This window comes from Maniola jurtina, chromosome 26, assembly GCF_905333055.1.
Source record: "Maniola jurtina chromosome 26, ilManJurt1.1, whole genome shotgun sequence".
Classification (NCBI taxonomy): domain Eukaryota; kingdom Metazoa; phylum Arthropoda; class Insecta; order Lepidoptera; family Nymphalidae; genus Maniola; species Maniola jurtina.
In genome coordinates this window covers 1984192-2007878 of record NC_060054.1, presented here as the reverse complement: position 1 = coordinate 2007878, position 23687 = coordinate 1984192, and the positions used below count along the sequence as shown (strand labels likewise).

Sequence of the window (23687 nt, the reverse complement as noted above, 5' to 3'; positions counted from 1 at the left end):
GTCTTTAGATTTTTGTTATTCCTGCATAATTCAATTTTCAAAAACCACATTAATACTTACCACTTGTTGAAAACGTCTACAAGTCTGGTGCGTCAGGGCCGCAGTGCTGTCCCTATACCTACGTTTCACCACACACACCTCCCGCATGCTCGTAGCGCCCATTGGATTGTAAGTGGTAACCTTAATGTAAAAACTACTCTGTGCCTTATATTATCAGATTTATAAGAACAACAAAATTTAAAATGATTGGTACAATATAAAATTAAACACGTCATATTATTTTTAGGGTTCCGTACCTCAAAAGGAAAAAGGAACCCTTTGAAGGATCTCATCTTGAACAACTTGACGACATCTCTTCATGAACAATAATAATAATTTAGTACCTATTTTCAATTATTTTCAAAGTAAGATACTATACGAAGAGGGATATCCTGTGAAAGGGCTATATCTGTACATTCTAAAACAGATTATTATTTATTTTTAGGCGTTTTTGATTTATCGTGCAGTGTCGAAAAAATACCCGAGCACGGAACCCTCAGTACGAGAGTCTGACTCGCACTTGACCAGTTTTTCAATAGTTGTAGGTATCTACCATATTAAAATGTTTCGATCCCAAAGTTACGCAAACTTGTATGGTAACTTTCATAAATTTAGTATGAAGCGAAAAATCTTAGGTCTATGGTAACTTTGTTATAAAACAAAAATTCTATTTTCAAAAAATCTACGGCTTTTTAATCTTTACATTTTTCCTTTATAATGTAAACTGTTAAGTAATTAATCACTTGCAAAACTTTTATTAAAAGTGGCACCAATGACCTAAAGCCCCTCTCTAATATAACAATGTTACCCGTTCTGCTTGTACATCAATGTCATATCGAGTCTTCTAGATCACAGCTCGATTGCGATGACAGCAAGTGTGCCGATCGCAATCACCTCTGATTGGTTGACGCTCGCTCACTATTGGCTACAATGCATTGTTGCAACTAGAATAGCATTAAATAAGCCAATAACAACAATTGTGATCACAGACCAGTAATGATTGTAATAATGAGTGATGCTGGTTTCGGAATCGAGCTACAGAAAAAACAAAACAAAGAGTTCTTCAGTCTTCTGCAAAGAATATACTACTCTGGTCTTCTGCTTCTGCCTTCTTCAAAACACTACAAAATGGCGAATTCAGTCAATTGAGATTGAGGCTTGAGACTTTGTAATATTGTGACCTTAGTGTACACTGCTGCTGTCAGTACAAAATTTGTCCTACAAAACTATTACCTACAATTAATTGCGCCATTGCGCCTTTTAGGGAAAATGGCAATGCGGTGCTGTGTGCCCTTCTGCAAAACCACGGCGGAGGTCGTCTCCGAATCCGAGGAGATTACATTTCACGAGTGAGTGTTTCATTATAACCTTTGTTATATAAGTAAGTACATATACTATAACCTAGAATCTTGTGGCTGTGCTTCGTTGGTAGAGCGGTCACTGACTGAGCCACCTTATAGCCCTGCCTCCCGCCAACCCAGGCTAATCGGAGCACAGGTCACAACTGCACGTCCACAAACCGAGCGAGTCTGTATCCAACTCTAGAGCTCCCCTCCAGGCAGAGCTATTTGCGTTTTGTTTAACTAAGAGTCGCACGTTACGGAAGCTCCGTGTCAAAGTACAGGATGTAATTTCCAGGTTCCCCAGAGAAGTGCATCTCCGTGCTGCTTGGCTCAGAGCCCTCGGCAAACAAGACACTCTCCTGCCAGAGCCTGCTGTGGTCTGCACGCAGCATTTTCTGAACGACGACATTTATGAAACAGAGAGTGGCTCAAGGCGGATTCGTACTGGCGCTGTCCCCTCACCAGTGCTGGTAACTCCTTTATAACGCTCCAAGCTTTTATTTTAAGCTCCAATGCATATTATGTATATAGACCCTTTCAAAAGCTAACCCTAATACATATGGTTTACATTTCAAATTCATTATGGAAGGTGGAAATGATTAAGATAGAAATAGAATGAAATATTCTGTTATTTAAAAACCTTCTAAAATTACTTTTGAATTGTCAAATGCATCTACCACTTACACTATTTTATACAAGTATGTATAGTTACAAAACTTTGCACAGGTCTGCATGATATGCCTGGACACTCGCAGCAAGCTGTTTCTGATGAGTAAATACCAGTTGGAAGAAGCATATGAACATTTAGTGGGACATCCTGTAAGTTGTATATTTATATCACTGATAAGTCATTGTGCAGTCTAAGAGCGGTGTCAACTGCTGGAGCAGTCGAGCAGTGCACGGCCGCTCTAAGTTGGAACTGTATATGAATTAGTTGTGTTTGTTGCAGTTGTGTGGTCAAGGAAAGCTCAAACAAATGCTTTGTGTGCAATGTGCCCAGAGACTGGTGAACTTTAGCGCATTCAGAGACAAGAGCTTGAGAGCGCGCTCCCTGATGATGGAGCTACTTGACAGACATGAAGTGGTGAGGAATGCTTGATGCACTTTATTGTGATATGTAACAGAATGTAAGGGTGCCACCTGTGTCATTGAAGCGTAGTGTTACAATGTGAGCATTCGTCTAGTCAGTGCGCATCACATGTTTAGCAGACGCCGTAACGGACACGTTCGTTGCGAATGTTACGCTACGATGACATTTCAGGTCAGTCGCCATCTTTAGGTGCTTAGATCTGCCTAAAGGCATGAACTCGTTTCAGATAACTATACGACATGTCAAATTGATAAGCCGCGTAAAATACCAACTGCAGTCCGACATTGTCTCGGCGGTGTCGGAGCCCGACTACTGCGATGTGTACATAGCACACTCCGACGCGGACGGACGGACAGAACTAGACGCGACTGCCGCAACTGACGAAGCAGTTGCAGTCAAACGGGAAGCCGAGCCAGCCGCCGCCCAAACAGAGTTATATCCTTTCAGCCACATGATTCCCAAGCCGGAGTCGTCGGGGGACTGCGAGCAAGCTTCGGGTAAGACAACTAACTTTACACGCGTTTTAGCTCCTATGTTGGGACAGATATCTTAGTTTCTTCCTCGAAAACATAAAACTTCACACTCATGGAACCTAACCCATCTGTCTGTCACAGATGTTTTGTCTTCTATCTGCACATATAAAACAGCACTGTGTCTGACTGACTGACTGACGATGCAATGCCTAAGCCAGACGAGCCAGAGATTTGTTAGGAGGACACCCTCAAGTACCCTTAGTGGTTTACAGATGGATTTTGAGATAATATTTCATTAGGATCACATAAATGCGCGCGCACTTATAATAAATAATTGGCGAAGGCGCGGGAAAAAGCTAGTCATTACATTTTAGTAGAAAATAATCTGACATTTCGACAAAACATTTCCTAACTAGATGATGCCCGCGCCGTCGTGATTTTGCTAGCCTATGTCCTATGTCCGTCTCTGGGATGCCCGATGGGCCGTAAAATGGAAACAGACACACAGACATACTTTCACATTAATAATATTAGCATGGATTAAGTATGACCCGTTTTTTTGTTTCAGTCGCTCCTTCGGTACTCGCGACCAATCACGGAAACGAAGAACATCCGACTGATACAGACGACGAGTTGGATATATTGTCTTTCGAAAATAATACAAACATTTTTGAATATTCAGGGAAATCCCAGGACCCCTTACTAAAACTGAAGGAATCGTTTGCAAAAATAAGTGATGATATCAATTTGCGAACAGCGAGGCCAAATGTTCTTTTGAAAAACGAACACAATTCCCAGGATATATCCAGTACACAGTTAGGAAACTATACTGACCAGATACAGTATATCTGTGACGTGTGCCAAAAGATATTTCAACGGAAAAGTTCCTTAGTTACCCACATTAGGGCGCACACTTACGCAAACACTTTCTCATGTAAGTTAAGGGAGCGCAAATTCACTCAAAGTAGTACGTCATCGAGCCCCAGGAGGACTCACACTGGCGAAAAGCCTTTCGTGTGCAAGTTATGTAAATACAAATGTGCACGAAATAGTCATTTAGTGGATCACATGAGGACTCACACTGGCGAAAAACCTTTCGCTTGTAAGTTATGTAAATACAAATGTACACAAAATGGTAATTTAGTGAGTCACATGAGGACTCACACTGCCGAAAAACCTTTTGTGTGTAAGTTGTGCAATTATAAATGTACAGTAAACAGTAGTTTAGTGCGTCACATGAGGACTCACACTGGCGAAAAGCCTTTCGCTTGTAAGTTATGTAAATATAAATGTACAGAAAATGGTAAGTTAGTTATTCATATGAGGACTCACACTGGCGATAAGCCTTTTGTGTGTAAGTTATGTAAATATAAATGTACACAAAATAGTCATTTAGTGGTTCATATGAGGACTCACACTGGAGATAAGCCTTTTGTGTGCAAGTTATGTAAATACAAATGTGCACGAAATAGTCATTTAGTGGATCACATGAGGACTCACACTGGCGAAAAACCTTTTGTGTGTAAGTTATGTAAATACAAATGTGCACAAAATAGCCATTTAGTGAAGCACATGAGGACTCACACTGGCGAAAAACCTTTTGTGTGTAAGTTGTGCAATTATAAATGTACAGTAAACAGTAATTTAGTGATTCACATGAGGACTCACACTGGCGAAAAGCCTTTCGTGTGTAAGTTGTGCAATTATAAATGTACAGTAAACAGTAGTTTAGTGATTCACATGAGGACTCACACTGGCGAAAAGCCTTTCGTTTGTAATTTGTGCGATTATAAATGTACAGTAACCAGTAGTTTAGTGAAGCACATGAGGACTCACACTGGCTAAGCGCCGCGGCTTTGGCTTGTCAGTAATGCAAGGCCAGCTGTCGCTAAACTGCTAGTTCACTCCGAGCCTCCTGCGCATGAAGCCGGCGCGGCGTGAGTTAGTGTAAGCAAACATGAGTCGCCGCACCGGCCGCGGCCCTACGCCGCCGTTTTGTGTATACTATTGTATTTCCACGTGATAAAATGGCGGCACCGACGCGGCGCCGGTAGCCACATGTGTTTAATAATTATAATTTGTTAACGCTAACTGACGGTCCGCTCCGACTTCATGTAATCATATTTATTTTGCAATATTGGGTAAATAATGTTAGTAGTGCAATAGTAACTACCACCCGAACACAACCTACTGCCACAGACAGTGTGCAAAAATAGTCGCTTTGAATTATTTTGTGTTAAGACTATACCTATTAATTAGTCGATACTAGAGCTAATTTCTTAAACTGGACTCTTTCAAGTAAAGATTTTTATATAGACCTGTGAGGATGATACTGCCATTGTCGCGATTAAAATGCCATAAGCCTACGGTGTCGTATTAGTTTACTGCGAAAAACCAAATTGAATTACGCTGCCCGTGTAACCACGTGACCCGTCGCTTGCCCTTTAACTAAATTACATTTTTAAAAAGATGAGTACATTTAGTCACAAGTAAATATATAAAGTAGAATAGAATATAAAATAAGAAAATCAATAGTAACAAGTAATAAATAATCAAATACAAATTTTTATTCCTTAAATGTATCAAAGATACCTAAATGGTTGAAAATTCATTGTCATCAAAGTACTAAATTACATATAATATATAATATTAAGTTGGGATATACCTCACTCGTCGCAACTTCAGAGCGAACTAGAAGTTTGGCGCCACCTGCGCTAATGTACAGACAGGAGTGTAGTGAGCCGCCTGAGGACTCACACTGCCAGAAGCCTTTGCCTTGTGAGCTATGAGCAATACAAAATGTGATGCGTTCGAGTTTATCTCGGCTTGGAGGAGTTCTACGAAAACGATTTATATGCCCAATTACTGTGGGAGTAATTCAAATGTAAATTCAATTTTTAACCTGTAAGAATTATATTTAAGTTTTCTATTTAGTAATAAAGTATGTGCCTACCTACTATTGCAGTTTCATTTGAGCGGCTATAGCATCCTATCATCATAACCATCAACCCATCGCTGCTTCACTACTGAGCACGGGTCTCCTCTCATGAGAAGGGTTTGGCAACAAGCCAAGGTACGGATTGGCAGACTTCACACACATTTGAGAGCACTATGGCGAACTTCAGTTTTAGGCATGCGGGTTTCCTCACATGTTAAAATTTAACTACGACCCGCCATGGCTTCGCACGGGTGGTTAAAGTATCTACAGATTTTCAGTTAGTAAACCTTTGAAACTGACAATTTTTTAAATAGGTAGGGTTATATACTTGAGAGGAACATTTCCGCCGCAACTAATTACTAGTAGGATAAACATTTAAGAAATCTTTCAATTTTCGAGTTAAAAATAGGCATCCTTTTTCTACAGTCATCACGGGTAACATTGTAAACGTGTTAAACATTGTATGTCGAACACTCAATGCAAAGTCATTAAAAAAAAATATCTATTGGGTTTTTGCAGCGATATATTAAATTCAGGTCTTTGGATTTTTGTTATTCCTGCATAATTCAATTTTCAAAAACCACATTAATATTTATCACTTGTTGAAAACGTCTACAAGTCTGGTGCGTCAGGGCCGCAGTGCTGCCCCTATACCTACGTTTCACCACACACACCTCCCGCATGCTCGTAGCGCCCATTGGATTAAAAGTGGTAACCTTAATGTAAAAAGTACTCTGTGCCTTATATTATCAGATTTATAAGAACAACAAAATTTAAAATGATTGGTACAATATAAAATTAAACACGTCTTATTATTTTTAGGGTTCCGTACCTCAAAAGAAAAAAGGAATCCTTTGAAGGATCTCATCTTGAACAACTTGACAACATCTCGTCATGAACAATAAAAATAATTTAGTATTTTCAATTATTTTCAAAGTAAGATAACTATACGAAGAGGGATATCCTGTGAAAGGGCTATACCTGTACATTCTAAAATAGATTATTATTTATTTTTATGCGTTTATGATTTATCGTGCAGTGTCGAAAAAATACCCGAGTACGGAACCCTCAGTACGAAAGTCTGACTCGCACTTGACCGGTTATAAAGGATATAGCTATATATAAAGGATATAGCTATAGGTAGGTATCTACCATGTTAAAATGTTTCGTTCCCAAAGTTACGCAAACTTGTATGGTAACTTTGTTATAAAACAAAAATTTTATTTTCAAAAAAATCTACGGCTTTTTAATCTTTACGTTTTTCCTTTATATTGTAAACTGTTAAGTAATTAATCACTTGCAAAACTTTTATTATATAAGTGGCACCAATGACCTAAAGCCCCTCTCTAATATATCAATGTTACCCGTTCTGCTTGTACATCAATGTCATATCGAGTCTTCTAGATCACAGCTCGATTGCGATGACAGCAAGTGTCCCGATCGCAATCACCTCTGATTGGTTGATGCTCGCTCACTATTGGCTACAATGCATTGTTGCAACTAGAATAGCATTAATTAAGCCAATAACAACAATTGTGATCACATAATGATTGTAATAATGAGTGATGCTGGTTTCGGAATCGAGCTACAGAAAAAACAAAACAAAGAGTTCTTCAGTCTTCTACTTCTTCAAAACACTTCAAAATAGCGAATTGAGGCTTGAGACTAGTCCTGTGTCAATCGTTCATTTTCTGCGATTCGGTCGTTCAAGTACTGATTACAGCAACGACTGAGATCTTTTCAGTCGTTCATCAGTCATCAGTCATTTTTTCGGTACTTCGGTACTTCGGTCCAATCAGTCTCTTCGTTCCTCACGAATGTATCGGTATTCGGTACTCAGTCTCAGTCGTCAGTCTCAGTCGTGAATCGGACGATGAGACTCCAAGACGTCTCGATTGCGCACGCTCGTTTCGTATAGTTTCGCGTTTCGTTATAGGTCGTCCGACGACGCGGGTTCAAAATCGCTGCATTATTGTAATATTTTTCCCGATTGTATGCACTGTTATGATGTAATTACCTATCTTTTTAATTGAGCTTTTATTTTTAAACGTGTTTAATCATTATGTTAAGATTTATAGATACTAAAACCTTATGCATCTCATATACCTACACGTGTTGCCTAAATGAAGTAGGTAGATACCTACGATTTTACAATGAACATAACAACAAGGGTAAATATTGGGAAAATATACCTACCTAGCCCATATCTATATATTACTAGCTGATGCCCGCAGCTTCACCCGCGTGGATTGGTGAGATCCCCTGCAGCATCAGGATTGAGGAGTTGGCCTCCAAATTTTTTATGAAACAATGTCGCAAAGTTCCTCTATCGATTAAAAAAGAAATGACGCAAATCGGTTCAGAAATCTCAGAGATTTCGGTGTACATAGGTAGAAAAACACAACTCCCTTTTTGAAAGTCGGTTAAAAAAGTAGCCTATGTTACTCCCTGGTCAATTCTCTACTTGTCTGTGAAAATCCCGTCAAAATCGGTCCAGCCGTTCCCAAGATTAGCCTTTTCAAACAGACAGACAGACAGACAGACAGACAGACAGAAAGACAGACAGACAGACAGACAAAAATTTTAAAAACGTGTGATTCAGTTATAGTATCGTTCAAATAACCATATGACCTTAATATACGGCAGTTATTTCGAAATTACAGACAGACACTCCAATTTTATTTATTAGTATAGATTAGTATAGATTACTTACTATTACCACAGTACAAACAGAACAGTAGTTTAACTTCATACAAAGTGGCCGCCGCCGGTTTGAATGTATGCGTGAGCAGCGGGCGCCGTGTACGTACGGAAGTTTCACGCACACATTCGCATAGTCTCAAGTGGCTCAAGTGGCCGGCAGTACGGGCCGCGCCGCCATGCTAATCGCGCGCAATTGCGTATTACGTTGCACGCTCGCTCTTTTTTGTTTTGTTAATAACAATTATGACTTCAAAAAAAGCCAAAATTTATTGTGGTGTCTTCGGGTGTCTCAATAACGACTCCAACAAACCGGACTTATCATTCTTCAATATACCTACTGAACAAGACACGTAAGTACCTAAACATTTTTGTAATAAAATTATGTGTCAGTAGGTACCTATGTGTGCTAGCCCAGGATCCGTGTCTGGATGTACTAGGTACCTATTAATATATTTAATATTTTATATTTAGATAGAATAAAATTAGAATAATATCAATTTTTACAGAAAAATTTTTTACTTACTTATTTAAGTTATGGAGTAGGGGAGACCGGGGTTAGTTGACCAAGTTTTCATTTGAATAAGCCTAACTTTTTAATTTTTCACCTAAATCGGCCAAGTACGAGTGGGACTCGCGCACCGAGGGTTCCGTACATATGTAAATACTTATACTTCAGGGGTGTTATGTGAGATGTTTTGTACGTAATACGTATGTAATTCGCCCTACTACTAAGACTACGCTGTCCGTCTGTCTGTCTATCTGTCACCAAGCAGTATCTCATGAACCATGATAGTTAGACAGTTGAAATTTTCACAAGTGATGTTTTCGGTTGGGTTTACTATTTGTGTAAGCTCTAACCCCCTGATTATTAAACGTAGATTAGAGTGTCATTTCATTCCGTCTAGTCTACGTTTATTAATAAGGGGGCATAGTAATAGGTTAGATTTTCTAAAATACGTGTTTTATAACTTAATATTTCTTTTATTTGGCTTATTCATTTAATTGTTTCAGGCGCTTACAATGGCTACGATCAATCGATCGCGAAGATTTGTCCGATAAGCCAACACGTCGCATACTCGTGTGTGAAGTATTCAAAGCTGAAGATAGAATTTTTAAAATTTGTCTTTTCTTTTTAAAACGTCTTTTATTTACACCCCATTTATGAATTGGTATAACATTTCATTATTATTATTACGAAATTAAAAACCTAGTGCTGTCATACATAATACGCAAATAATATTTAATTAAAAATAAAAGTGACAACCCTAGGCGTCAACGCAGGAGTAGGTAATTAACTCGCCGATCGGCGTTAGTTAGCCTACTATTCTGTTTGTACTGTGCTATTACTATTTTACTATGATCTGTAGACCAATCATTTCTTTCAATATTTTTTAGTTTCATTCTTCGTTCTCGGTAGTCGGTGGTTCTCGGTTCGTGGCGACTGGTTGAACCGGATCGGTCAAAAACGACTGATTCGTTCATCAGTACTTTTGCGCGACCTCAGTCAAATGACCGAATCGGTCGCGACTGACACAGGACTACTTGAGACCATTTTGAGAATTTGTAATATTGTGACCTTAGTGTACACTGCTGCTGTCAGTACAAAAGTCCTACAAAAATATTACCTACAATTAATTGCGCCATTGCGCCTTTTAGGGAAAATGGCAATGCGGTGCTGTGTGCCATTCTGCAAAACCACGGCGGAGGTCGTCTCCGAATCCGAGGAGATTACATTTCACGAGTGAGTCTTTCATTATAACCTTTAGAGAGGTCACTGACTGAGCCACCTTATAGCCTTGCCTCCCGCCAACCCAGGCGGATCGGAGCACAGGTCAATACTGCGCGTCCACAAACCGAGCGAGTCTGTATCCAACTCTAGAGCTCCCCTCCAGGCAGAGCTATTTGCGTTTTGTTTAACTAAGAGTCCCGTTACGGAAGCTCCGTGTCAAAGTACAGGATGTAATTTCCAGGTTCCCCAGAGAAGTGCATCTCCGTGCTGCTTGGCTCAGAGCCCTCGGCAAACAAGACACTCTCCTGCCAGAGCCTGCTGTGGTCTGCTCGCAGCATTTTCTGAACGACGACATTTATGAAACAGAGAGTGGCTCAAGGCGGATTCGTACTGGCGCTATCCCCTCACCAGTGCTGGTAACTCCTTTATAACGCTCCAAGCTTTTATTTTAAGCTCCAATGCATATTATGTATATAGACCCTTTCAAAAGCTAACCCTAATACATATGGTTCACATTTCAAATTCATTATGGAAGGTGGAAATGATTAGGATAGAAATAGAATGAAATATTCTGTTATTTAAAAACCTTCTAAAATTACTTTTGAATTGTCAAATGCATCTTCCACTTACACTATTTTATACAAGTATGTATAGTTACAACACTTTGCACAGGTCTGCATGATATGCCTGGACTCTCGCAGCAAGCTGTTTCTGATGAGTAAATACCAGTTGGAAGAAGCATATGAACATTTAGTGGGACATCCTGTAAGTTGTATATTTATATCATTGATAAGTCAGTGTGCAGTCTAAGAGCGGTGTCAACTGCTGGAGCAGTCGAGCAGTGCACGGCCGCTCTAAGTTGGAACTGTATATGAATTAGTTGTGTTTGTTGCAGTTGTGTGGTCAAGGAAAGCTCAAACAAACGCTTTGTGTGCAATGTGCCCAGAGACTGGTGAACTTTAGCGCATTCAGAGACAAGAGCTTGAGAGCGCGCTCCCTGATGATAGAGCTACTTGACAGACATGAAGTGGTGAGGAATGCTTGATGCACTTTATTGTGATATGTAACAGAATGTAAGGGTGCCACCTGTGTCATTGGAGCGTAGTGTTACAATGTGAGCATTCGTCTAGTCAGTGCGCGTCACATGTTTAGCAGACGCCGTAACGGACACGCTCGTTGCGAATGTTACGCTACAATGACATTTCAGGTCAGTCGCCATCTTTAGGTGCTTAGATCTGCCTAAAGGCATGAACTCGTTTCAGATAACTATACGACATGTCAAATTGATAAGCCGCGTAAAATACCAACTACAGTCCGACATTGTCTCGGCGGTGTCGGAGCCCGACTACTGCGATGTGTACATAGCACACTCCGACGCGGACGGACGGACAGAACTAGACGCGACTGCCGCAACTGACGAAGCAGTTGCAGTCAAACGGGAAGCCGAGCCAGCCGCCGCCCAAACAGAGTTATATCCTTTCAGCCACATGATTCCCAAGCCGGAGTCGTCGGGGGACTGCGAGCAAGCTTCGGGTAAGACAACTAACTTTACACGCGTTTTAGCTCCTATGTTGCGACAGATATCTTAGTTTCTTCATCGAAAACATAAAACTTCACACTCATGGAACCTAACCCATCTGTCTGTCACAGATGTTTTGTCTTCTATCTGCACATATAAAACAGCACTGTGACTGACTGACTGACTGACGATGCAATGCCTAAGCCAGGTGAGCCAGAGATTTGTTTGGAGGACACCCTCAAGTACCCTTAGGGGTTTACGGAAGGATTGTGAGATATTTCATTAGGATCTTAACATGAATGCTTTAATTTTATGTCATTTATCTTACTTGCATTGCATGCACGAAGGCGCGGGGAAAGCTAGTCAATAGTCATTACGTTTTAGTGGAAAATAATCCGACATTTGGACAAAATATTTCCTAACTAGATGATGCCCGCGCCATCGTGATTTAGGTTTTTAACCCCGTGGGAACTGATTATACTAGCCTATGATTCCCGGATACGGACATAGGAGTCCGTATCCGGGAAGCAAATTATCTACCCGATGGGCCGTAAAATGGAAACAGACACACAGACATACTTTCACATAAATAATATTAGTATGGATTAAGTATGGACTGTTGTTTTGTTTCAGTCGCTCCTTCGGTACTCGCGACCAATCACGGAAACGAAGAACATCCAACTGATACACACGACGAGTTGGATATATTGTCTTTCGAAAGTAATACAAACATTTTGGAAAATTCAGGGAAATCCCAGGACCCCTTACTAAAACTGAAGGAATCGTTGGCGAAAATAAGTGATAATATCAATTTGCGAACAGCGAGGCCAAATGTTCTTTTGAAAAACGAACACAATTCCCAGGATATATCCTGTACACAGTTAGGAAACTATACTGACCAGATGCAGTATATCTGTGACGTGTGTCAAAAGATATTTCAACGGAAAAGTTCCTTAGTTACCCACATTAGGGCGCACACTTACGCAAACACTTTCTCATGTAAGTTAAGAGAGCGCAAATTCACTCAAAGCAGTTCGTCATTGAGCCCCAGGAGGACTCACGCTGGCGATAAGTCTTTCGTGTGTAAGTTGTGCAATTATAAATGTACAGTAAACAGTAGTTTAGTGAGTCACATGAGGACTCACACTGGCGAAAAACCTTTCGCTTGTAAGTTATGTAAATACAAATGTACAGAAAATGGTAAGTTAGTGCGTCACATGAGGACTCACACTGGCGAAAAGCCTTTCGCTTGTAAGTTATGTAAATACAAATGTACAGTAAACAGTAGTTTAGTGAGGCACATGAGGACTCACACTGGCGAAAAGCCTTTCGTGTGTAAGTTGTGTGATTATAAATGTACAGTAAACAGTAATTTAGTGAGTCACATGAGGACTCACACTGGCGAAAAGCCTTTCGTGTGCAAGTTGTGCAATTATAAATGTACAGTAAACAGTAGTTTAGTGAGTCACATGAGGACTCACACTGGCGAAAAACCTTTCGCTTGTAAGTTATGTAAATACAAATGTACAGAAAATGGTAAGTTAGTGCGTCACATGAGGACTCACACTGGCGAAAAGCCTTTCGCTTGTAAGTTATGTAAATACAAATGTACAGTAAACAGTAGTTTAGTGAGGCACATGAGGACTCACACTGGCGAAAAGCCTTTCGTGTGTAAGTTGTGTGATTATAAATGTACAGTAAACAGTAATTTAGTGAGTCACATGAGGACTCACACTGGCGAAAAGCCTTTCGTGTGCAAGTTGTGCAATTATAAATGTACAGTAAATAGTCATTTAGTGAAGCACATGAGGACACACACTGGCGAAAAGCCTTTCGTGTGTAAGTTGTGCAATTATAAATGTACAGTAAACAGTAGTTTAGTGATTCACATGAGGACTCACACTGGCGAAAAACCTTTCGCTTGTAAGTTATGTAAATACAAATGTACAGAAAATGGTAGTTTAGTGAAGCACATGAGGACTCACACTGGCGAAAAGCCTTTCGCTTGTAAGTTATGTAAATACAAATGTACAGAAAATGGTAAGTTAGTTATTCACATGAGGACTCACACTGGCGAAAAGCCTTTCGTGTGTAAGTTGTGCAATTATAAATGTGCAGTAACCAGTAGTTTAGTGAAGCACATGAGGACTCACACTGGCTAAGCGCCGCGGCTTTGGCTGGTCAGTAATGCAAGGCCAGCTGTCGCTAAACTGCTAGTTCACTCCGAGCCTCCTGCGCATGAAGCCGGCGCGGCGTGAGTTAGTGTAAGCAAACATGAGTCGCCGCACCGGCCGCGGCCCTACGCCGCCGTTTTATGTACAGACTGTTCACAGTAACTTGTCCCTTGCCGTTATGTTGGCACCATTGCTTTGTTCACTTTATTCCTCAGAACTTAGAGTTTATTATTGTGTGAACTGCAATGGTGCCAACATGACGACAAGGGACAAGTTATAGTGAACAGTCTGTATACTATTGTATTCCCACGTGATAAAATGGCGGCACCGACGCAGCGCCGGTAGCCATATGTGTTTAGTAAAATTACAATTTACTAACGCTAACTGACGGTCCGCTCCGACTTCATGTAATCATATTTATTTTGCAAAATTGGGTAAATAACAGTTAGTAGTGCAATAGTAACTACCACCCGGACACAACCTACTGCCACAGAAAGTGTGCAAAAATAGTCGCTTTGAATTATTTTGTGTTAAGACTATACCTATTAATTAGTCGATACTAGAGCTAATTTCTTAAACTGGACCCTTTCAAGTAAAGATTTTTATATAGACCTGTGAGGATGATACTGCCATTGTCGCGATTAAAATGCCATAAGCCTACGGTGTCGTATTAGTTTACTGCGAAAAACCAAATTGAATTATGCTGCCCGCGTAACCACGTGACCCGTCGCTTGCCCCTTAACTAAATTACATTTTTAAAAAGATAAGTACATTTAGTCACAAGTAAATATATAAAATAGAATAGAATATAAAATAAGAAAATCAATAGTAACAAGTAATAAATAATCAAATACAAATTTTTATTTCTTAAATGTATCAAAGATACCTAAATGGTTGAAAATTCACTGTCATCAAAGTACTCAATTACATATAATATTAAGTTGGGATATACCTCACTCGTCGCAACTTCAGAGCGAACTAGAAGTTTGGCGCCACCTGCGCTAATGTACAGACAGGAGTGTAGTGAGCCGCCTGAGGACTCACACTGCCAGAAGCCTTTGCCTTGTGAGCTATGAGCAATACAAAATGTGATGCGTTCGAGTTTATCTCGGCTTGGAGGAGTTCTACGAAAACGATTTATATGCCCAATTACTGTGGGAGTAATTCAAATGTAAATTCAATTTTTAACCTGTAAGAATTATATTTAAGTTATCTATTTAGTAATAAAGTATGTGCCTACCTACTATTGCAGTTTCACTTGAGCGGCTATAGCATCCTATCATCATAACCATCAACCCATAGCTGCTTCACTACTGAGCACGGGTCTCCTCTCATGAGAAGGGTTTGGCAACAAGCCAAGATACGGATTGGCAGACTTCACACACATTTGAGAGCACTATGGCGAACTTCAGTTTTAGGCATGCGGGTTTCCTCACATGTTAAAATTAAACTACGACCCGCCATGGCTTCGCACGGGTGGTTAAAGTATCTACAGATTTTCAGATAGTAAACCTTTGAAACTGACAATTTTTTAAATAGGTAGGGTTTTATACTTGAGAGGAACATTTCCGCCGCAACTAATTACTAGTAGGATAAACATTTAAGGAATCTTTCAATTTTCGAGTTGAAAATAGGCATCCTTTTTCTACAGTCATCACGGGTAACATTGTAAACGTGTTAAACATTGTAAGTCGAACACTCAATGCAAAGTCATTAAAAGAAACGATCTATTGGGTTTTTGCAGCGATATATTAAATTCAGGTCTTTGGATTTTTGTTATTCCTTCATAATTCAATTTTCAAAAACGACATTAATATTTACCACTTGTTGAAAACGTCTACAAGTCAACAAGTTAAACAACTTGACAACATCTCGTCATGAACAATAATAATAATTTAGTATTTTACTAAATTCCTGTGAAAGGGCTATACCTGTACATTCTAAAACAGATTATTATTTATTTTTATGCGTTTTTGATTTATCGTGCAGTGTCGAAAAAATACCCGAGTACGGAACCCTCAGTACGAATGTCTGACTCGCACTTGACCGGTTTTTCAATAGTTGTAGGTATCTACCATGTTAAAAGACTTTGTCTGTGATGGCGTTTGTTGGCGCGCGTGTTATGACTTTTTGGAGTGTTTTTTTGTTAGAAGTGGCCGGTTTTTGTGTCCCGCTGGTGTTTATTGGTGGTGGAACTGACCGAGGAACTGACTGGGAAGCGCTCTAAAGGGGCGCCGCGTGTATGTCGGCGGGCGCCAGCACAGACGAAGTCCATACTGTGGTCAAGGAAAGCTCAAACAAACGCTTTGTGTGCAATGTGCCCAGAGACTGGTGAACTTTAGCGCATTCAGAGACAAGAGCTTGAGAGCGCGCTCCCTGATGATGGAGCTACTTGACAGACATGAAGTGGTGAGGAATGCTTGATGCACTTTATTGTGATATGTAACAGAATGTAAGGGTGCCACCTGTGTCATTGGAGCGTAGTGTTACAATGTGAGCATTCGTCTAGTCAGTGCGCGTCACATGTTTAGCAGACGCCGTAACGGACACGCTCGTTGCGAATGTTACGCTACAATGACATTTCAGGTCAGTCGCTATCTTTAGGTGCTTAGATCTGCCTAAAGGCTCATATGAACTCGTTTCAGATAACTATACGACATGTCAAATTGATAAGCCGCGTAAAATACCAACTACAGTCCGACATTGTCTCGGCGGTGTCGGAGCCCGACTACTGCGATGTGTACATAGCACACTCCGACGCGGACGGACGGACAGAACTAGACGCGACTGCCGCAACTGACGAAGCAGTTGCAGTCAAACGGGAAGCCGAGCCAGCCGCCGCCCAAACAGAGTTATATCCTTTCAGCCACATGATTCCCAAGCCGGAGTCGTCGGGGGACTGCGAGCAAGCTTCGGGTAAGACAACTAACTTTACACGCGTTTTAGCTCCTATGTTGCGACAGATATCTTAGTTTCTTCCTCGAAAACATAAAACTTCACACTCATGGAACCTAACCCATCTGTCTGTCACAGATGTTTTGTCTTCTATCTGCACATATAAAACAGCACTGTGACTGACTGACTGACTGACAATGCAATGCCTAAGCCAGACGAGCCAGAGATTTGTTAGGAGGACACCCTCAAGTACCCTTAGTGGTTTACAGATGGATTTTGAGATAATATTTCATTAGGATCACATAAATGCGCGCGCACTTATAATAAATAATTGGCGAAGGCGCGGGAAAAAGCTAGTCATTACATTTTAGTAGAAAATAATCTGACATTTCGACAAAACATTTCCTAACTAGATGATGCCCGCGCCATCGTGATTTTGCTAGCTTATGTCCTATGTCCGTCTCTGGGATGCCCGATGGGCCGTAAAATGGAAACAGACACACAGACATACTTTCACATAAATAATATTAGTATGGATTAAGTATGGACTGTTGTTTTGTTTCAGTCGCTCCTTCGGTACTCGCGACCAATCACGGAAACGAAGAACATCCGACTGATACAGACGACGAGTTCGATATATTGTCTTTCGAAAATAATACAAACATTTTTGAATATTCAGGGAAATCCCAGGACCCCTTACTAAAACTGAAGGAATCGTTGGCAAAAATAAGTGATAATATCAATTTGCGAACAGCGAGACCAAATGTTCTTTTGAAAAACGAACTCAATTCCCAGGATATATCCAGTACACAGTTAGGAAACTATACTGACCAGATACAGTATATCTGTGACGTGTGCCAAAAGATATTTCAACGGAAAAGTTCCTTAGTTACCCACATTAGGGCGCACACTTACGCAAACACTTTCTCATGTAAGTTAAGAGAGCGCAAATTCACTCAAAGCAGTTCGTCATCGAGCCCCAGGAGGACTCGCACTGGCGATAAGCCTTTTGTGTGCAAGTTATGTAAATACAAATGTGCACGAAATAGTTATTTAGTGGTTCACATGAGGACTCACACTGGTGAAAAACCTTTCGCTTGTAAGTTATGTAAATACAAATGTGCACGAAATAGTTATTTAGTGGTTCACATGAGGACTCACACTGGCGAAAAGCCTTTCGCTTGTAAGTTATGTAAATACAAATGTACAGAAAATGGTAAGTTAGTTATTCATATGAGGACTCACACTGGCGAAAAGCCTTTTGTGTGTAAGTTGTGTGATTATAAATGTACAGTAAACAGTAGTTTAGTGCAGCACATGAGGTCTCACACTGGTGAAAAACCTTTTGTGTGTAAGTTGTGTGATTATAAATGTACAGTAAATAGTGATTTAGTGAAGCACATGAGGACTCACACTGGCGAAAAGCCTTTCGCTTGTAAGTTATGTAAATACAAATGTACAGAAAATGGTAAGTTAGTTATTCATATGAGGACTCACACTGGCGAAAAGCCTTTTGTGTGTAAGTTGTGTGATTATAAATGTACAGTAAATAGTGATTTAGTGAAGCACATGAGGACTCACACTGGCGAAAAGCCTTTCGCTTGTAAGTTATGTAAATACAAATGTACAGAAAATGGTAAGTTAGTTATTCATATGAGGACTTACACTGGCGAAAAGCCTTTTGTGTGTAAGTTGTGTGATTATAAATGTACAGTAAACAGTAGTTTAGTGAAGCACATGAGGACTCACACTGGCGAAAAGCCTTTTGTGTGTAAGTTGTGTGATTATAAATGTACAGTAAACAGTAGTTTAGTGAAGCACATGAGGACTCACACTGGCCAAAAACCTTTCGCTTGTAAGTTATGTAAATACAAATGTACAGAAAATGGTAGTTTAGTGAAGCACATGAGGACTCACACTGGCGAAAAGCCTTTCGTGTGTAAGTTGTGTGATTATAAATGTACAGTAAACAGTAGTTTAGTGAGTCACATGAGGACTCACACTGGCGAAAAGCCTTTTGTGTGTAAGATGTGCAATTATAAATGTGCAGTAAATAGTGATTTAGTGAAGCACATGAGGACTCACACTGGCGAAAAGCCTTTCGCTTGTAAGTTATGTAAATACAAATGTACAGCAAATGGTAAGTTAGTTATTCATATGAGGACTCACACTGGCGAAAAGCCTTTTGTGTGTAAGTTATGTAAATATAAATGTACAGAAAATGGTAAGTTAGTGCGTCACATGAGGACTCACACTGGCGAAAAGCCTTTCGTGTGTAAGTTGTGCAATTATAAATTTACAGTAAACAGTAGTTTAGTGAGGCACATGAGGACTCACACTGGCTAAGCGCCGCGGCTTTGGCTCGTCAGTAATGCAAGGCCAGCTGTCGCTAAACTGCTAGTTCACTCCGAGCCTCCTGCGCATGAAGCCGGCGCGGCGTGAGTTAGTGTAAGCAAACATGAGTCGCCGCACCGGCCGCGGCCCTACGCCGCCGTTTTATGTACAGACTGTTCACAGTAACTTGTCCCTTGCCGTTATGTTGGCACCATTGCTTTGTTCACTTTATTCCTCAGAACTTAGAGTTTATTATTGTGTGAACTGCAATGGTGCCAACATGACGACAAGGGACAAGTTATAGTGAACAGTCTGTATACTATTGTATTCCCACGTGATAAAATGGCGGCACCGACGCGGCGCCGGTAGCCATATGTGTTTAGTAAAATTACAATTTACTAACGCTAACTGACGGTCCGCTCCGACTTCATGTAATCATATTTATTTTGCAAAATTGGGTAAATAACAATTAGTAGTGCAATAGTAACTACCACCCGAACACAACCTACTGCCACAGACAGTGTGCAAAAATAGTCGCTTTGAATTATTTTGTGTTAAGACTATACCTATTAATTAGTCGATACTAGAGCTAATTTCTTAAACTGGACCCTTTCAAGTAAAGATTTTTATATAGACCTGTGAGGATGATACTGCCATTGTCGCGATTAAAATGCCATAAGCCTACGGTGTCGTATTAGTTTACTGCGAAAAACCAAATTGAATTATGCTGCCCGCGTAACCACGTGACCCGTCGCTTGCCCCTTAACTAAATTACATTTTTAAAAAGATAAGTACATTTAGTCACAAGTAAAAAAGAATATAAAATAAGAAAATCAATAGTAACGAGTAATAAATAATCAAATACAAATTTTTATTCCTTAAATGTATCAAAGATACCTAAATGGTTGAAAATTCACTGTCATCAAAGTACTCAATTACATATAATATATAATATTAAGTTGGGATATACCTCACTCGTCGCAACTTCAGAGCGAACTAGAAGTTTGGCGCCACCTGCGCTAATGTACAGACAGGAGTGTAGTGAGCCGCCTGAGGACTCACACTGCCAGAAGCCTTTGCCTTGTGAGCTATGAGCAATACAAAATGTGATGCGTTCGAGTTTATCTCGGCTTGGAGGAGTTCTACGAAAACGATTTATATGCCCAATTATTGTGGGAGTAATTCGAATGTAAATTCAATTTTTAACCTGTAAGAATTATATTTAAGTTTTCTATTTAGTAATAAAGTATGTGCCTACCTACTATTGCAGTTTCATTTGATCGTCTATAGCATCCTATCATCATAACCATCAACCCATAGCTGCTTCACTACTGAGCACGGGTCTCCTCTCATGAGAAGGGTTTGGCAACAAGCCAAGGTACGGATTGGTAGACTTCACACACATTTGAGAGCACTATGGCGAACTTCAGTTTTAGGCATGCGGGTTTCCTCACATGTTAAAATTAAACTACGACCCGCCATGGCTTCGCACGGGTGGTTAAAGTATCTACAGATTTTCAGTTAGTAAACCTTTGAAACTGACAATTTTTTAAATAGGTAGGGTTATATACTTGAGAGGAACATTTCCGCCGCAACTAATTACTAGTAGGATAAACATTTAAGGAATCTTTCAATTTTCGAGTTAAAAATAGGCATCCTTTTTCTACAGTCATCACGGGTAACATTGTAAACGTGTTAAACATTGTATGTCGAACACTCAATGCAAAGTCATTAAAAAAAATTATCTATTGGGTTTTCGCAGCGATATAAATGATTTCAGGTCTTTGGATTTTTGTTATTCCTGCATAATTCAATTTTCAAAAACCACATTAATATTTACCACTTGTTGAAAACGTCTACAAGTCTGGTGCGTCAGGGCCGCAGTGCTGCCCCTATACCTACGTTTCACCACACACACCTCCCGCATGCTCGTAGCGCCCATTGGATTGTAAGTGGTAACCTTAATGTAAAAACTACTCTGTGCCTTATATTATCAGATTTATAAGAACAACAAAATTTAAAATGATTGGTACAATATAAAATTAAACACGTCTTATTATTTTTAGGTTTCCGTACCTCAAAAGGAAAAAGGAACCCTTTGATGGATCTCATCTTGAACAACTTGACAACATCTCGTCATGAACAATAATAATAATTTAGTATTTTCAATTATTTTCAAAGTAAGATAACTATACGAAGAGGGATATCCTGTGAAAGGGCTATACCTGTACATTCTAAAACAGATTATTATTTATTTTTATGCGTTTTTGATTTATCGTGCAGTGTCGAAAAAATACCCTAGTACGGAACCCTCAGTACGAGAGTCTGACTCGCACTTGACTGGTCTTTCAATAGTTATAGGTATCTACTATCTACCATATTAAAAAGTTTCGTTACCAAAGTTACGCAAACTTTTATGGTAACTTTGTTATAAAACCAAAATTCTATTTTCAAAAAAATCTATGGCTTTTTAATCTTTACGTTTTTCCTTTTTTTTTTTCTCTCTTGTCTGGCTTTTACAATGATTAGCCAATGTCAAGTTTGTAGTTATTTGTAACAAGTTAGCTAAACTATACAAGTATGGACCCCGTCTGTGCCGGCGCTTGCCGACATACGCACGGCAACCTCTTAGAGCGCTTTCCAGTCAGTTTTAACAAAAAAAAAACACTTCAAAAAGTCACAACACGCGCGCCAGCAAACGCCACCACAGACGAAGTCCCGTTTTTCCTTTATATTGTAAAAACTGTTTAGTAATTAATCACTTGCAAAACATTTGCAAAACTTTTATTAAAAGTGGCACCAATGACCTAAAGCCCCTCTCTAATATAACAATGTTACCCGTTCTGCTTGTACATCAATGTCATATCGAGTCTTCTAGATCACAGCTCGATTGCGATGACAGCAAGTGTGCCGATCGCAATCACCTCTGATTGGTTAACGCTCGCTCACTATTGGCTACAATGCATTGTTGCAACTAGAATAGCATTAAATAAGCCAATAACAACAATCAGTGACGGATTAAGACTACTTGATGCCCTAAGCAATCCATGCCTGTGGGCCCCCCTATCCGTATGTCAACTAGAATCGGTCTATAAACCTTTACCGCCTAAAAACATTAGTTTTTTGTAAAATAAGAAGCCGAGATGTAACGTACTTTAGAAGTGGAGTAAGTGCGACAACAATAAAAACCAAAGCATAATGTATTTACCTATTTATTCCGGTATGTGAGCTCGCGCGCCCGCAAGGGCGCGGGAGAGGCACGTCCGAGGCAATGGCCTCCTGCATGCGGGATCTTCCGCCTGGCGTGACTACGCCAGGGTCCTTGGGTTGGCCCATGGGCCTACGGGCTTTCCTCCTCAGTGAGGAAGAGAGAGTTGAGAGCGGTCCTCACGCCGTCGTGATCCGACCTAGCCGGGTGGAACCCGCTTGTGGGAAGCCCAGCTGGGTGGTCGACGTGTGCGGAGGACGCGCTCCGAGGCATCTATGTGGCGCGGTTCTCTACTTCCTCCTGTCTGGCGTCCTTGGTAGGCTGGGCCTCACCGGAAAAGGCGGCGAGTCGTCGCAGTCCCTCCAGGATGCGCAGGAGTGGGTCTTCCCCGCCATTTTTAATGGCGTGGAAAACGTCTTCTAGTGTCTCAAACGCCACGGCTTTGATGGCCGCGACGCTTGGTTCGGCGGTCCTTTTGGGCTGGGGCGGGATCCCCTCGGCAGGTCTGGGTTTCTGCACAGGCGGCGGCGAGGGTGCGCGGGTTGGCGATGTCGCCTTCCTGCGGCGACGACCTCTCCTCTTCCTGGCAGGAGCTCTCTCCGTGGCCTCTCGTGGCTTCGGGTCGTTTGCAGGCGTCCGTACCCTGGAGCCGGTGGTCTCGGTGCGCGGCGGCGGTCTTTGGACTGTGGCCGCGACGGTGCCCGCGCGTCTGTTCCGTGCCTCCTTGCGGAACACGGGACAGCCCACGTGGTTTGCGGGATGGCTGCCTCCGCAGTTGGCGCAGGTCGCCGGGTCCTCTCGAGGTCTAGGGCAGTCCCGTGCGCTGTGCTCCTGTGAGCAGATCACACAGGCCTGGCGCCTGTGGCAGTTCGTTGAAGCATGGCGGAAGCCCTGGCATCTGTGGCACTGAGCGGGACCCTTCTTCCCTCTCCAGGCCTCGATGCGGACTCCCCCCATGCAGAGCAGCTCGGTGACTTCGTACACTGCGGGAATCGTGTGTGGGGTGCGGCGGAGCATGGCGAAGAAGAGGCAACCTGGCCTGCCCTTCCTCGCCCTGATCTGGCGCACGTACTCCGGCTCGAACCCCAGCTGGCGGAGTTCGTCTTCTATTTCTGCCGGCTCGGTGTTGAAAGGAAGGCCGCGGATTGCGACCTTCAGACTCCTCTCAGCCGGCAGTGAGTAGGAGAACCAGGACACGCCCTCCGTCTTCTCCAGGGCGGTGAGGTACCGCTGGACGAGGCG

At 41.2% G+C, this 23687-nt stretch overlaps 1 protein-coding gene and 1 long non-coding RNA gene across 2 annotated transcripts; both read left to right on the top strand.

Annotated features, from left to right (window-relative positions):
- The first annotated feature begins 8608 nt into the window (after positions 1-8608).
- Positions 8609-9731, top strand: LOC123878499. The gene is made up of 2 exons (XR_006798833.1): positions 8609-8936; positions 9598-9731. It is a non-coding gene; the product is annotated as an uncharacterized LOC123878499 (long non-coding RNA).
- Positions 9732-10133: 402 nt separating this feature from the next.
- On the top strand, positions 10134-17907 carry LOC123878279 (zinc finger protein 64-like). The gene is made up of 9 exons (XM_045925426.1): positions 10134-10327; positions 10557-10731; positions 10988-11080; positions 11211-11345; positions 11578-11848; positions 12468-13042; positions 16654-16924; positions 17469-17623; positions 17866-17907. Exons 1-9 carry the CDS (start codon positions 10248-10250, stop codon positions 17905-17907), a joined length of 1797 nt encoding a protein of 598 aa, XP_045781382.1. The 5' UTR covers positions 10134-10247.
- The last annotated feature ends 5780 nt before the right edge of the window (positions 17908-23687 follow it).

What these genes read in the sequence shown, in the direction of transcription:
- LOC123878279 (XM_045925426.1), top strand. Translation starts at nt 10,248, where the DNA reads ATGGCAATGCGGTGCTGTGTGCCATTCTGCAAAACCACGGCGGAGGTC. An exon ending in TACTTGACAGACATGAAGTG is followed by an intron (nt 11,346 to 11,577) that starts GTGAGGAATGCT and finishes AACTCGTTTCAG; the next exon opens with ATAACTATACGACATGTCAA. An exon ending in GGACTGCGAGCAAGCTTCGG is followed by an intron (nt 16,925 to 17,468) that starts GTAAGACAACTA and finishes GTTTTGTTTCAG; the next exon opens with TCGCTCCTTCGGTACTCGCG.